Source organism: Perca flavescens, chromosome 21 (assembly GCF_004354835.1).
Source record: "Perca flavescens isolate YP-PL-M2 chromosome 21, PFLA_1.0, whole genome shotgun sequence".
Classification (NCBI taxonomy): Eukaryota; Metazoa; Chordata; class Actinopteri; order Perciformes; family Percidae; genus Perca; species Perca flavescens.
This window is the reverse complement of record NC_041351.1, coordinates 10,901,373-10,918,205: the sequence shown is the minus strand read 5'-3', so window position 1 is coordinate 10,918,205 and position 16,833 is coordinate 10,901,373. Positions and strand designations below refer to the sequence as shown.

Sequence of the window (16,833 nt, the reverse complement as noted above, 5' to 3'; positions counted from 1 at the left end):
ATTCATCACAAACTGCTCTGCTAAAAAAAAAAAAAAACAGGACAAAAGTATTATAAATCAAGCTGGTACAGACAGCTGGTTCTCAGAATTGTATCTTTTATTTGAACTGCACTGAATGCTAAATGTTCACCTTGTACAAGAAACAAATACAAATACTCACACTAAAAACAAAAACCTACTGCTGGCTGCCTCTTCTGCTATTGTTGGGACACTAAGTAGGAGTTTCTGCTATTGCTCTTACAAGAGTACAGGATGCCCCAAAGAACCTGGCCTTCAATAGAACAAAGAAAATATAAGGAGAGAAGAGAGAGGGCGGATCACATAGGACTATGGTTATAGGAACATTTAACTAGGCAATACAAATCTAACAGGACTTTTCAAAACTCTTTAACACCAAAAACATGGGCTGTGCCTTGTATATAAAAATACCACAATGGATAGGAGGGAGGAGAGAAAATATTCAGACTAACCAGATTGGTCTTAACTTTGTTTTTTGTTTTTTTACCTCAAAGACAAATTCTGGGAATAAACAATATCTGCAAAAGGTGTTTTCCTGAGTCATTAAGAAATGAAGTTAGCTTGAATCCTTTCCTGTCTTCACTGTGATATGTGCTCAGCAGCGCACAGAGTGTTCTGTGCGCTGCCACTAAGTTAATATTGGTTGTCCATTGGCTGTCAGAAATGTCCGGCTGTCAATAGAAGAATCCGATACAGTCACACCAACTTCATTATTTTTTTATGATTAAAAAAAAAAACTAAAGAGAAAATCGTAGCTTGCAGCTCCCTCTCAATCCATTTAATGTAAAAATTTAGCTACTATCAAATGTATGAAGTGAATGTTTTTCTCTGAAAGAAACTAAATCACAATATATTGGAGCAACTTGTGGTCTCAATGGTCACAGGTGCAGAAGAAATTCCTCATACTGTGTAGAAGTGCCTTCAAGTGGTGAAATCCTGTAACTGCAACAGCTGTTGTATATATAATGGCCAGGAAAGGGTTAAAACCCACTCTCGATTACTATATTCTAACTGATGAGCAATCTTTTCCTTTTGTTTGACGAATGATAAATATATATAGTCAATAATTCATTTTTAGTCATTCACACTGAAGATTGGAAAAAAAAAAAATTCTCTTCTGAGGCATAATGGGGGGGCCTAAACAACACACATTAGTTACAGGTGGGGAGGATCAGGAAGGGGGTGGGGGTGGAGGGGGGAATAAGGTCCAGTAGCACATGATGCCAAAGTTTTTTTCTCTTGTTCGCCCAATGGTGTGTTGAGATGTGGGCCTACTTTTCCCATGAGCTCTGAGGTGTAGGGGGGCAGGACAGAGTCTCGTCGGGTAATCCCGTAGCGCTAAAAACACTGGACTCTGTGTCCACAATCATAGGCATGTCCCGAAAAAAACACAAAAAAACTCATCATCAAAGAGTAAAGTCAGTACTGAACCCAAAGAGACAGAGAGTAAAAACTAAAACATTAAAAGTACAAATTCCTCGGAACACTTCCTTTGTTCCCAGTTGCTGACTGATTTAACAGGCAGCCGCTTGTGTTGTTTCACTGTCTCTTGGTCCCAGTTGGTCGGTTGCTTTGTGATTGGTTGGTTCTGAGTGTCGACAGGTCGGATGAGAAGTTGCCGTATGTATCCCTTCTGCTGCTATTGCTCGGTGAGGTGCTCTCTGGTCTCGCCGTGTTTGGAGGGCTGGTTGGGCGACGGGGCCTGGGAGGGATGCGTACCAGAGGGCAGGGTGTGGGCGATGGGCACCCCACCTGGCACCATACCCTCTAACGCCCCCGGGATGCCACCCGGAGCCACTCCAACTACACCCGGCGGGTATCTGGGGAAGGGGAAGGTGAGACCTTAGTGTCGCAGAAGGTGTGATTCCCAGAGTGGGTGTAGTGCACTCACAGGTTGGCTAGGCCACATTCCAAACACAGTGAAAGACTAGTAATACTACGGACTCTTTTCCACCACAGGAATCTTTTCAGGAAATATATTAAGAACTCTTCAGCTGCATTTTAACCTGTTCCTGCTGCTGTACGTTCTAATGGTTTAGAAATTATTGGGCTTGAGTTTGTTTTTATACTAAATAAAACAAACTCTCCTAGGACATGGACTTTCTTGTAATTATATTGATGTGTAGAGAACCAGTCCCAGAGAAATATAATGTAAATATACTATCATTCAACTATTAGAGCGGAACATATAAGTCGGTAATCAATTTGTTTTTTTGGTAAATCATTAAAGATTCCTGAGTTAGTTCTTGGAACTATTTGGTAGAAAAGAGCCATGATATTACAATATTCTTGCAAAGAAAACCTGGGAGGAAGAGCCCAATAATATGGAGCCCCCGAAGGGTCAAAGTGGAATTTTTGTTTTGTTCGGAACTACTTTTGCGTTACCTCACAATACATTTTGCATTCCCTCTAAACTAAACTGAGAGTGTTGTATAACTGGACTGAACACACATTAATTGCGAGGGAATGCAAAAGTAATTCAGAAAAAAAGGCCACCGTGACCCCTCAGGGGTTCCGTACAATAACACCATTCAACCAAAGAGCGGGTGGAAAGGACAATACAGTTCAGAGACATTAAAACCAACAGAACTAGCCCAAAAACCAATAAGAAGGAATCCACGAAGCATGACTCCATCCATAAAACTGCATCTCAATGGTTTTATGTCATGCTTACTGGGACACTCAAAACCCATCAATCTCTGCTCTGTGTTCAGTCAAACAGGTGAGTACTGGGGAATTATAGAGGGGACACACATCATGTGAGCTCAGGTGAGCGGGTTTTATCCGGGACCTCCAGACAAGAGGCTGTTGGCCCGGATGGTCGTATTTACCTGCTCCTGATCTAGGCAATAATTTTGTCTTGGGGGGCACCGGTAGTGACGGCCGCAAGATTTTGGGTCACTTGGCTGCGTGAAAGAAGCACATGGAGGCGGACATGCTGAGATCAGAAGGAGCCCACAGGTGGGCAAAGAATTACCTTTCTACTACTGCAGATGACAGTTAGTAAGGGGACAGGGCACTAGGATCTATAGCAGAGGAGTGAGTTCATTGATTCATTTAGACATTGTTATAGAAAATAACTTCACAATTTAAAAATATATATTTTAAATGGAATAAACATGTATTTTTTTCTTCTTGTATTAACATAGCAAGAAAGAAAAGTAATTGGGACAGTTAATGGCAATAAAAATTCCTTTAATCAATCTATCAGAAATTCTCTTATTCGGTCTACGTTATGACTTGTACACACCCCTTTTCCCTCCAAATAATTAATCAAATAGGTTAAAGCAAAAGCATCCACAGGGGTACTACGGACATATTAAAATAATGCAGGGCAGCTTTCTTTCTGAAATGGGAAGGGCCATCTGCATGTTCACTCCTTACCTGTAGGCGGCACCGTTGAGCTCAGGGTGAACGCCTGGTTGATCCATAACTGCCCATGCTGCCGTGGTGACGAAGAACTCCTTGTTGACACAGTTTCTTAGGCTGTCAGGGATACGGCCTGTCATATAAGCCAAACACACACACACAGTTAAAAGCAGTGAAGCACACCGGCATAAATCACACACTCTAACAGGCCATCACTTCTAACAGGGGATGAGTGACCAGACGACGACTAAGTGTTAATGAGTTCTGACTGACAAACACATCAGGCTTGGATACACAAATGCATTAAGATGATATAACAATCTGTATGGTTTCTGGTGGGCCAGCCTCTGGGCAACGCTCTGCGCCGGGAAGCTAATGATGACATCTAGAGATCCAGTTTTAATAAAGGCTGCTCAGGGCCTACTGACAAGAAAAGGGGACATCTGTGGACAAAAACAGGTCACATAGTAGGCTGTTTGTCAGATGGTACAGTGTCCACGGAGTTAACTTTTTATGACATTCTATACTAGGACATTTTTTGACATAGGCTACTATACTATGACTTATTTTGACATACTATACTATGACTTTTTATTTTACTTTTTTTGACAAATGATTTTATATCACTTTTTTCAACATACTATACTATGAGTTTTTTCGACATACTATACTATGACTTTTTAATCACTTTTTTCAACATGCTATGACTTTTTAATCACTTTTTTGACATGCTTTACTATGACTTTTTTTTTGACGTAGGCCTACTATACAATGACTTTTTTAACCCTTTTTTCGACATACCAGTTTTCCCGCAGCACTTTCCAGTTTAGGCGGCCCGCCTTCACAACACACGCCTGCCACCTTAATTAAGTCTTCAAAAATAAATTTAAAATATCCACTGCGGAGAGCCGGGAGAGTTGAAACACTTTTTAATTAAACGTAATTTACAAAGCGATTGTATCGCACTGAAAGCTAATATTGTGTCACTAGCAACCTACACCTGTCATCTGTCAAATACAGTTGCATTTTCAGCTTTTAACAAAACCATTTAGGAATTATTACAGCAAAAGTGGGGAGTGCGTAATGATTCAATCGTCCCTCCTGGTTGGGACGAATGAAACATACAGTTACAAGGCATATAAACTTCCCACAACTTCAACAACCACAACATGACTATTTATACCACTTTTTTGGACATACCATACAACGGTGCCTTTTTTATCACTTTTTTTTGACATGCTACACTATGAATTTTTTTGGACATGCTATACTATGTGTTTTTTATAACTTTAAATGACATAATATATCACGGCTTTTTTATAACTTTTTCCAACATACTATGACTTTTGACATGCTATACTATGACTTTTTTCTACATACTATATTATGACTTTTTATGACATACTATACTATGACTTTTAAAAAAATCTTTTTAGGACATACTATACTATGACTATTTTATAACTTTTAATGACATAATATATTATGACTTTTTTTATAACTTTTTACAACATACTATACTATGATTATTTTTGACATGCTATACTATGACTTTTTTCTACATACTATATTATGACTTTTTAATAACTTTTTATGACATACTATACTATGACTATTTTATAACTTTTAATGACATAATATATTATGACTTTTTTTATAACTTTTTACAACATACTATACTATGATTATTTTTGACATACTAAACTATGACTTTTTTATTACATACTATATTATGACTTCTTTGACAAACTATGCTATGACTTATTTAATTATTTTTTTGACATACTTTACTATGACTTTTTTCGACATACTATAATATTCAGCAGGGTGTCCAGGGCTGGAATCGAACCTTGGCAGCTGTGATTAGAATCTTGCCTTAATGGCACACATCCTACCCACTGAGCTACTGGGGTGCCCAGTTTTATAAGACTTTTTCAAAATACTATACTATGACTTTTTTCAACAAGCTATACTATGACTTTATGATTTTTTTCGAAATACTATACAACGACTTTTTAATCACTTTTTTCGACATACTATACTATGACTTTATGATTTTTTTCGAAATACTATACTATGACTTTTTAATTACTTTTTTCGACATACTTTACTATAGCTTTTATCACTTTTTTCAACATTCTATACTATGACTTTTTTATCACTTTTCTTCGACATACTATACTGACTGTTTGTATAACTTTTTTGACATTCTATGACTTTTTCGACATACTATACTATGACTTTTTTTTTAAAGTTTTTATTTTGGGGCTTTTCCCTTTATTTAGAAAGTGGGAGAGAGACAGGGGATGACACGCAGCAAAGGGCAGCAGGTTGGATCTGAACCCTGCGCCGCTGCAGGACTCCGCCAACATGGGACAAACACTCTAAATGGGTGAGCTAGAGGTCGCCCCTCTATGAGCTTTTTTTGATAACTATAACCTTTTAATGACATAATTTACTATGACTTTTATGATGTTTTTTCCGACATACTATACAGTAAAGTTGTTTATACTTTTTTCAACATACTATTCTATGACTTTTTTCCGACATACTATACTATGACTTTTTAGACATTCTATGACATATTATACTGTGACTTTCTTTCGACATAATATAGTATACTATGACTTTTTACTATGACTCAAACAAGAACAGATTTGAAATTTAAATTGATTGATAGTTTATGTAACTGCATACCAGTGATGGCTCTTCGGATTTCGGTGGCTGCTGCCTCCCTCATCTCCAGAGAGGCCTGCTCACTGTACCATGCAGTGTGTGGCGTGCAGATCAGGTTTGGAGCGTCTTTCAGTGGGCCCTGAGCAAAACTACAAAACATAGAGAGGAAGAAAAAGGGATAAAAGGACAAAGGATAAGAACGTATTTAGTAAAGGAGACTGGAGCAAAGGCAACCAAAGCTGTGTTGTTTTCTCTATGTGAATTATGATAAATAAAACTAGAGATGTACATTTTATCCAATGATCACAGAAAGCCCCCCTCCATTAACGTGCTTTGCTTATTGTTACTTTATTTGGATGTCAAACCTTCACTGTGTAGTATGATAAGTGTGCAGAGTTTGACACTTGGAGTCTGTTTACACATTCATCTGCTGAAGAGGGAAAGTTGCTGTGTTGAAGGCTGAATCCTCCAGCACACGCACACTAAGAATAGCTTTTACAGCAAAGAAAGAGACATTTTGTGTCCAGGCAGTTAAATTAATCAAATAATAATAACAATAACTTTATTCTTAATCGTCGCATACACACTACAATGTAGTGAAATTCTATTTCAGCATTTTAGCCAATCCTTAGTATTAGGAATGGCAGTGGACAGCTATACACACAGGATTCGGGGAGCAACCTGGGGTTCAGTATCTTGCTGAGGGACACTTTGACATGTGGCTGCAGTAGCCTGGTACTGAACCGCCAACCTTGTGGTTATGAGGGGACCACTCTACCGCCGAGCCACAAGCCACTAGAAAATTGAAATTTTTTGTAGAAAAATTCTTAGTTTTTAGTTTTTAATGCTCACATGAACTGTTCATGGCACAATTGTCATACAAACTTCAAGTGAGGAGGCAAGTGACAAAGAGAGTGCTTTGTCAAATAAATGACCCTGAATAATCTAAAATGTCGATATTATCTATCCACTGAGCCCCATTACACCAGCTATCACTAGATTTATTTTGCATGGCCAGTGCAAATTGGTGCAATGAAATATTGCCATGGGTATTTCTTTGTTTTTTTGCATTGAACGAGAGTAACAACAATGTTATTCATTATTGAAGCAATCAGAAAACCCATTCATGTGCATCAACTCATTTCATATTGCAACAAATTAACATTCTGTTATTCTTCAAAAAATGTGAAATGTTAGTGTACAATTTGCATGACAATTGTATGGAAACATGACCAATGGGAGAAAATGTCAGATCCTGTTATTCACACATGCCACAATCTTCTTCCTTTTCCAAAACTCCCTCCCCTCTGTCCTCAGAAAAACAGAGCAGCTTCAACTCCCTATCCTCCTCTTCCTCTATCCTTGTAAAACCTTGCTTGGTTGTGTGTGTGTGTGTGTGTGTGTGTGTGTGTGTGTGTGTGTGTGTGTGTGTGGTGGGTAACGCCTCAGCGGCGTCCTGAATCAGCATCATGTCGTGTGGGATGGAGGGCCAAAGTTATGAAACACTCTCCGCTTGACATACTGGGTCAGCGGAGCATGAGTTCCAGCTTCATCAGGCTGAGTTTCAGTCAGCTCAAATAGCTGAGCAGCCGGCCAGAAAGAAGCAGCCTCCAAACTCCCTAACTGCCCCTGATGCGTGAACAACACATCAACACCAGTCACCCCCTGAGAAGAGGAACATGGTTCTTAGAAAGGTGGAAAACTAGGAGATGTGTCTGTTTGCCCTCTGGTGAGAGCAGGAGTGGAAATTGAAATAGAGATTGTATCTCAAAGCAGTACAGTAACGAGACTGCAGGAAAAGGGTGATATTTTAGCGGGAAAGTTAATGCCTGAATGTTTACAGGATGATTTTTAGTCCAATTTTTTAGTTTGTTATGGGCTCACATTTGGATACATTTCTCAAACCAAGTGTTACTGATGATGATTTACAGCAATCTTGGCAAAATTTTATTCAAACAAATTTTCAACTAGACTGTTTCCTATGAACATTTTCCCATTTGGAAAACTGTCCTGATAGAGGGGAGTCATTGAGCTTAAAAAAGGACAGGACACATTCTTAGTTAGACCTCTCCACACTCAACCATCCACTAGCTGTATTTAGTTTCCTCTGACGGGAATAAAGGGAGCTCTCCATCTCCTGAATTCCATTAGCTTCAGTGCCCTGAAGAAGTCTTTTAGAAGAGTATGAAGTGTCTTTAACTCGTCATATGGCTGCCATTGTTTCTGCCTGCCTGTCTGACTGTCTGCCTGTCTGTCTTTCTCTTCAGCTGTAAGGTTATCTGTCTCTTTGACTGTGTGTAATTTGTTGCTTCCTTTTCCTTCCCATTTATTTCCTTCTGTCTCTCTAAGTGAATCATTCATCTGTCTGCCTTTGAGAATGTGTGTGTGTGTGTGTGTGTGTGTGTGTGTGTGTGTGTGTGTGTGTGTGTGTGTGTACACTTACGTGAAGGGCTCCGTCTCATGAACGTCCAAGGCAGCTCCACGTATCCTGCCCTCCTTCAACGCCTGGGCCAGGGCCTTCTCATCCACCAGGCCTCCCCGTGCAGTGTTGACCAGGAACGCACCCTGACGCATCTGTCGTTCACAAGACACACAAATACAAACAAATCAAAACTAAACAGAAAAACAGAGATGCCACCAGTTATCCACAGACAAATGACCAGATGTGGGTGTGTATTGTGTGTCTGTCAGCCTGGCAGTCAATCTGGATTGAATGTCTGCATTTGAGGGTCTTAAAACATATTACACAGGGCAGAAATTGAGAAAAAAGATAATCAGTGACACCTTTGTTATGCTTGAATCTGAAAGATCTAGGAGACAGACAGCACCTGGGAAAAATACTGTCAGACGTGGGATAGAGAACAGTCTTTATCCAAAACCAAGAGATGAAATGAAGGATGAGGGGTGAGCTGAAAGATGAGGCAGCACCACCATCCCTTGCTGCTTGTGGTGGTGGTGGGGGGGGGGGGGGAGCACAACAAAAAGTGTAAGAGGGAGGAAGAAAAAAAACCAAATGAATATGCTCAGAAGAAAGTAATCCCTTAATCTTGACAAAAGCTGAAATCCAGGGGCATGAAAAGCCTTTACACTGGCAGGCAGTCTTTTATTAGGCCTTGGTGGTTTTGACACACACACAGAAACAAACATGCACATGCACACGCACACGCACACGCACACGCACACGCACACGCACACACACACACACACACACACACACACACACACACACACACACACACACACACACACACACATCCACTTTAGAAGCTAAGAGTAACTGCCAAGGTTTTTGGTGAGGAAAGAGAGGAAAGTGTTCTTTCATTGCAGCACTTAAAAGAAAGCGGAGAATCTTAAGCTTTGGAAAAGACACAGAGTTAACTAGGTTAGGCTATTACCCTACACCCACTTGTGTTTGTCTCCTCACATACTGTAACTCACAAATCGTAGAAAGATGGGCACACGAAAGGCAAGAAAGAGAAAACAGTGAGTGGCAACATGGAGAGAAATCGACAGAAGGGAGCTGCGTCTTCAGCCTGTGTAGTTCCCCGGCTTCCCTGCAGGTGTCACCCCAGGCAGCGCCTCAGATTGCAGTTATGGACTCAGAGAACAGCACTTTCCCCTCTCAGTGCTCTCAGCCCCCTGCTGCGCAGCCTAGTCGATATATTTGCTGTAGCCGTGGGCTGGCGCTAATTGCATTTGACATAGCAAAGGAATGAATTTGTGTCCAGCTTTGGTGGAGCTTAAGATAAAGAGCAGACAATGTGCAGGCACTCTCCTCTCTCTTTCTACAGACTATAAAGCTCTTTAGGACAGCCTCCAGGCTGACAGAGTAATAATACACCAGCAACTCTGCTTGTCTACCTGCTAGATAGCATCGCATTAAGCCCAGGTCAGGTCACAGCTGTTCAATGGGATATTCGGCTCTGTCTGGATGACACGTCTGCATGTGTATGTGCTCGTTTTGCGAATGTACCTGTTTGATGGTGAAGTCGTTGATGAGGTGGTGGTTGTGTTCGTTCAGGTTGCAGTGCAGGGAGACGCAGTCGCTCTGGTAGAGAAGGTCCTGCAGGGTGTAGACGCGCTGGACGCCCAGCGAGCGCTCCAGGCCGTCCTGCAGGTAGGGGTCGTAGAAGATGACGTTGAAGCCGAAAACCTTGGCACGCACCGCCACTGCCTGGCCAGAACGACCTGAGGACACACAGGGAAGTGAATTAGGTTTACTTATGTGCACAGTGCACAAACACATAAGAAGAGAGGTAATTGGTTTCTAGTTAAGGCTATTTTGTCGTCTAGGCCGCGAGCCTCCGCTCTGTTGCTGGAGATGCCGGCTACTGTTCAGCAGCAGCAGCAAGAGGGTGATGGAGATTTGGGTGTCGGTGCTGGTGAAAAGGATCGATAAGGTCCTTTACACGCTCCAAGTCCTCCCTTTGTAATAGAGCATTATGTCCTGCTCTGAGGCTCCAAAGTCGAGGAGTCTTTTTTGGTTCAATCTCAGCCAATAAGGCACAGCAGCATAAAGACTCCATATAATACTTAAGCATTCGCTCACTTTTTCAATAATGCTGATGGATTACAATCAACTTAAAAAAAAAAAAAAAAAAAAAAAACTCACTAGCCCTGTGTACTTCTGCTTCAGTTAATTTATATTTCGCAAACATTACCTTGTTACATTCAGCTGTGTGCAGGCAGATTTAAAGAGCAATACAGAAAACAGCAGAATCATGGAAATGAGTATTTCAGTTAGTTTGAAACAGACATCTGTGCTTCTTCGATTTTTTGCCTGTGTGATTGTTGGAAAATTGACGCAAAGTGGTGGATTTAGAGGGCAACGGCATCCTTTTGATTTTGAAGTCCAGTGTTGATGTTTTCTGTATGCAAATATCTCTTAATTCCCAATTCCCACTAGAAACTATTAGAAAACTATTATTGTTTGTGTGTAGATTTTTCCTTTCATGTGGAGATACCGGAGAATTCAAAACAGTTTGTAATCCTTTTCTGTATTTCTAAGCCCACCTCTCCCTAAGAGGGTCTGCCACACAGCTTTCTTGCTTTGTGTTGCTCATTTATCCACAGTCAAGGAGGATGACACTCTGCACTCAAATGGGAGGCCAAAACACAAAGAATTGTGAAATCAACACCACCGGCTTGTGATGCGGCAGATGTGTTGGTGATTGGTCAAGGCCAACATAAGAATGCTGCTTTTGTAAAACAGGCCATTCACTGTCAATGTGTGCAGCTGGCTGTCAAAAAAAATGGTTGGTTGGGGTCTTGTGCCGTTATTATATTAATCAAGATATTTTACATTATCGATAGACGATAATATGATATGACAAATGCAAAAATAGCATATCAGATCATCAAACTGATCTAAAATCTTCTATAAAAAGGTGGCTTTCCCCAGATAAAAGTATTGTCATTTAAAAGTATCATTCTTTAATCATTTACATAGAAATACTAAGGAAAGGGAATTCAACATAGCTATTTCTGAGAGGTAATCTCATTGATATTTTAAAACTAATCCCGGGAGTGATAGACAAATCAATTCTATTACAAATGAATGAATTCTTAAGCAGCCCAACAGTTATTTTAAAAGTGTAAAGGCCTAATACGTTGGCGTGACTGGTATTTCAAATACTCCTGAGTCTATTGTTGCCCCAAAGCCAGAGCATTTTTTCATTGAGTGTGTTTGCAGCCTGCAGAGTTTTTGCAGCTGGCTGTATGTACGGAGTCCTACAAACACCAGGGGGCCTTCACTCTCCCCAATCCTCCGCAGAAAGAAATAGATTTGGTGGGTTGGGGGGCATTCTCCCTGCCAGGACCTGCTGTTTGGGCACAGTAAGTCTAAGAGGCTGTCTGGGTCCTGTAGGGGGGGAGGTTGTGTGCATTTGTGTGGGGGAGTGTATGTGGACACAGAGATAAGGTGGCACTCTAGAAAAGGCTTTTGAGAAGACAAAGCATCTGTCAGCCCACTAATGTTGAGACAGCATAGAATGATGCACAAACACACAATCAACATTAAAACAGGTGTTTAGAGGGAAAACGCACTGCAACAAACACACAAATCCAGGTCTACCATGAGGGGCCTGATTATGGCAGGGCAAGGTGTTGAGGGGCTGCAGTGACAGAGAAGAAGAGTCGAAAACAGAAGAAGAGAGAGAATAAAGGAGATATAATGGTGAGCATTAGAGCAGTGGGATGAGTGAACAGTGTGGCAGAGAAAAGGAAGCCAGTCCGAAAGGAGGAGAAAAAGACAACCTTGAGATAATCTGTGGGATGGGCAGAGGGAAAACAATAACCTTATCAAGACAGGAAAACAGAAGGCACACTAAGCGGTGAGAGGATATGAAAACACAGAACGGAGGGCAAGGAAAGGGAATGAAAAAAAAGTAACTACAGAATAAATGCTACTAACCGAAGCCAATGAGGCCAAGGGTTTCGCCACGGATGCGGGCGGCGCCGGACGCCACCTCGCGGATCTGCTCCACGCTCTGGACCCGCGTGCCCTCCCGGAGAGCCTGGTAGAGCCAGGTGTTCCGTCGGTAAAGGTTGAGGACGTGGCACAGGGTGGAGTCTGCAGTCTCCTCCACAGCTGCCGAGGGAATGTTACACACAGCAATGCCTAAAGAAACAACAACAAACACACACAAGGCAGAACAATTAATCTCACAAAAAAAAAAAAATTGAAATAAATAAAAAAAACATGCCTGAAATCAATGTCATAATTCTAATTACAATATTTTTCCAATATAAATTGCCCTGTTTTGTCCTGTTTAATTATAGTATGACCAGTTAAAGATATTGGGTTGATGGCTAATAGATTGGTTGCACTTCATTGAATACATATTGTCATGAGAATTGAGATACCTATTCTATCTAAACGTATGTGCACATAGATAATGAAGCAAGTTTTAGATGCTTTCTGGCAAGGTTTTCTCTAGTAGAATGCTCATAATGCTGTTACCTTCAGAGTATTCAAACCTCTGACCTTGCGGTATTATCTTGCCTATCCTCCAACAACACAAAGATTTCCATTATCGCCACTTAAGCACTTCTGCCTGCCCTCGCTCGCCTCTAATGTCCTCATCCCACTCTGTATCTCAGAGTAACAGCACAGTCGTCTCTGGACAGCAAAAAATAGCCAGAGCCTGCTCAATCAATGGCCCCTTTTCTTCTCCCCGAGAACAGCCGCCATATCAGCACCGCCTTCTCCAGGCACGATAGCTTTTGACTCCTGTGTTGCGAGGCAGAGCGCCTTCGGTGAGTGGGTGGCAGTTAGACACAGTATCTCGTATTGGCAGAAAAATGCCAGCTTTGTCAACTGTAAGGGCTGTTTGAGCCACCAGCCTGCTGATATAAGCCTGGGTGGTGGTTCAGAGGCAAGACTGAACTCTCCTCTCTCTGTGTGCTTCTTTCCCTTTCAGTCTCTTTGAACATTTTGGCTAACAGTGGGCTGTCCGCCATTCATCGGACTCTTTAATTCAGCCTTTGATACCGTTCTGAAAGTCCATATAGTAAAAAAACAAAAACAAAAAAAAAACAAGCAAACAGTAGACATGCTGTCTCCCTGTAGGCAAAGTCACTATCAACTGTGTGATCTTGATACTGGTTATGTTTTAGCAGTGACTGTGGAGAATTCGTACCCAGCTCTCCAGCAGCCTTGATGTCGATGTTGTCGTAGCCGCTGCCAATGCGGATAATGATGCGTAGGGCTTTGAACTTTTCCAGGTCCTCTCTGGTCAGGGTGATGGTGTGGTACATCATGGCTCCCACTGCTTCATTGAGCACCTGCAGACACACACATTCACAAAATGTAGTGTGATTACTGAATGAAACAAATTTTCAATGACCGTATTTAATTTATTACCGGTAAATCTGCCTTCCTTTTGTTGATCGCTTTGTCCATTCATTCATGCAGGCCATGCACGCAACATGACTATTAGTCCATTATAAGAGACTCATGACAATCACAAGATCACATTGCTTCCAGAGGAGCCGTGAAAATCATGTCCCGCCATGACTCCGGACACTTAAGAAAACGTTTAAGATTTCACAGCAAGGGGAACTACAGACATCACATGGTCACTAGCAGCATTGACACACTGTCCTTTTACAGACCTGCACTGAAGAGGAACAATTAATTATATTATCTTTGGGGGTTCCGCATGGTCATCTCAATTACACTCAGACCCTGAGGGTGTTTATGGACAAAGGATCTGGGCAATTGTCTGGACAGAGAGGTCAAGGCAGCTGCTTCTCGCTTATCGCAGGATAAACCTCAAGAGATGATAGCATGCGACATGTCAAAAAAATGACTGCACTCAGATGGCCTTTTGACCCATTTACATCCAGGAATAAAATGCTTGAGTGATATAACAGCAATCAGGAAAAAAAATGTCCACAAAAAATACTTGGGCCAGATCAAAAGTAAGATCATAAAGTACCACAGCATTGCTGCTTTGTATTACTTAATTTTACTGCACTTCTGTTTTTCTATTATTCTAATTCTAGAATAATAGCCTCTGTGCTCGGTACATACAGCTATTGCATCAATCCATCATGGAAGAGTGGTACCTTCTCTGTTTTTTCTCTCCCTTTTTTGTACACAAGTTTTCTTTAAGACGGTCTAGAGCAAGAATGTGATATATTGTAGAGATATTGTACAAACCCTCTGAGACAAACATGCAATTATGGGCTGTATAAATAAAAAAAAGTTTTTCCCACCACAGTTTAGGAATGATGTGCCACAATTTACAATACTTAATAAATAAACACAGGGTGGTGCAGTTTAGTCCAGAGATGTTTTTCACCTTATAACCTACATTTTGTCCAAATTTAATTCAAATCTGTTGGCAAGTTTTTTTGAGACAAATCACAAAATGTTTGCCTCATGATAAAAAAAATAAATAAAGTATGAATTCAGTCATGGCCAGTGTTGGGCAAGTTACTTCCAAAATGTAACACATTATAGGGTAACACTTTACAATAAAGTACATACAAATGTTTACTGTTACTGAGGAACAAATGAGGAATAAATTAATAATGAATGGTTAGCTAATGATTAGTTACTGATTGAATGATTCAAGCACTAATGATTAGTTACTGGTAAACAGACTGGTAGCTACTGTTAAATGAATGAGTAACGAATGGTTAGCTAATGACCACAGCAAGAGTGACGGGACAGCACCTTGCTTCAACGCAGCATGAAAAACTCCTGAAAATAATGGGAGTATGTCCACCAAAATGTTATTAGTAATGTGTTACATTACTGCGTTACAACGTAAAGGAATACATTACTTTAATTGCGTTACTTTTGTAACGCGTTACTCCCAACACTGGTCATGGCAGGAGGGTGTCACTGTGAAATGCTGCTCCTCTGCTACTTGACAAGAAGAAGGTGACCTGGCCTGTGATTCAGTCTGATGTGGATCTACGCTTTCCCTGCTCAGTATCGGCCACAGCTCCTGTCAGCGCCAAAATAACAGCTCCAGCCAAACGGCAACATCTTTCCTGTGATTAGCAGAGTAGCTCTGAATTTCCATACAGCTTTTATTAGAGCAGTGTCCTGGACTGGCAGTTCAGATAGCAGTTCAAGGTTAAAACACATAAGTGTGCAGTCGAAATGCATGCGCACACACACGCGCGCGCACGCACACCCACACAAACGTGCACACGCACGCGTGCACACACACACACACACACACACACACACACACACACACACACACACACACACACACACACACACACACACACCTCTGCTTAGTGTTGTTTTTGAGCTGGGGAATGAGTCTTTTAGGATGAGCAATGAAGCTGTTTTGAGGGAAAATCCACTCACACTACTGACTGTAGTTTATTTTAATGGAAACTCGGACCCAATCTATATCCCCCTCTGCACAGTAACCAAAGCCTTATTGCTTTTAACATCTATCGTTTCTGATGATGCCTGGGCTTTTATGATGAAGCAGCGAGGCCTCCTCTTTTGGCCTGGGTTAGAGTAAGAGAAAGTATAGTATTGGAAAAGAGTTTTGATTTGGTGATACATGTACAGTTTGTTTGTGTGTGTGTGTATGTATGTATGTATGTATGTATGTATGTATGTATGTATGTATATATATATATATATATATATATATATATATAGTCTGAATACAAACTTTACATATATAAATAATAATTTCCTAAATGGCATTCCATAATATACACACACACGTACACATTCCATCTGTAACAAGCAATTTTTATATTTTTTGACTTTTAATTGACTAAACTAATAGATTATTTGCTTCCGTACCCAGTCATTTGTTGCAGCCCTAATCTTAACACCACAATTGGTTGTCAGTCAGGCAGTACAATGTTGATTCTATGCCATATGGGCTGTCATCCAGCTTTTAAAAGCCACATGTGACTGTGAGACAGGACAACTGTGAGAAAGTTGGCTGTTGTAGCGCAGGTGGTGCATGCAGGGTTTGGTCTCACTGAAGTTGACTGTAACTCGATCTTGATCAGTATTCAGCTGTGTGTTTTATCATGCCCCTTTCACCAGAGAAATAAGGGATTACGGGGTAGAGGACCTGACATGACTTCGGGCCACTTTCATATTCCACCCTTGACAAGCCTTTCCCACGAGTTTCTGTATTTTCTGGTGTGGATGGAGGAGAGTGTGGCAGCTGGTGTCTGGCCTGAAAACATCATACTGAAACTCCCTGAATTATCAGCGTTGCATCTCCGCATCAATGCCGTAGAAAAAAAAAAGAGATTGGACATTTTCAA

At 41.0% G+C, this 16,833-nt stretch overlaps 1 protein-coding gene across 5 annotated transcripts in view; it reads right to left on the bottom strand.

Annotated features, from left to right (window-relative positions):
• Window positions 1-50: 50 nt before the first annotated feature.
• ctbp2l (C-terminal binding protein 2, like) overlaps window positions 51-16,833 on the bottom strand; it is a 97,240-nt gene continuing 80,457 nt past the window's right edge. For all 5 annotated transcript variants that reach the window (XM_028566862.1, XM_028566861.1, XM_028566863.1 and 2 more), the window contains 7 exons: window positions 13,704-13,848; window positions 12,476-12,682; window positions 10,037-10,251; window positions 8,507-8,637; window positions 6,085-6,212; window positions 3,403-3,520; window positions 51-1,838 (listed from right to left, as the gene is read on the bottom strand). In XM_028566862.1, coding sequence (XP_028422663.1) covers window positions 1,658-1,838; window positions 3,403-3,520; window positions 6,085-6,212; window positions 8,507-8,637; window positions 10,037-10,251; window positions 12,476-12,682; window positions 13,704-13,848 — 1,125 coding nt within the window. In that variant the 3' untranslated portion in view covers window positions 51-1,657. The remainder of the gene's footprint in view (window positions 1,839-3,402; window positions 3,521-6,084; window positions 6,213-8,506; window positions 8,638-10,036; window positions 10,252-12,475; window positions 12,683-13,703; window positions 13,849-16,833) is intronic.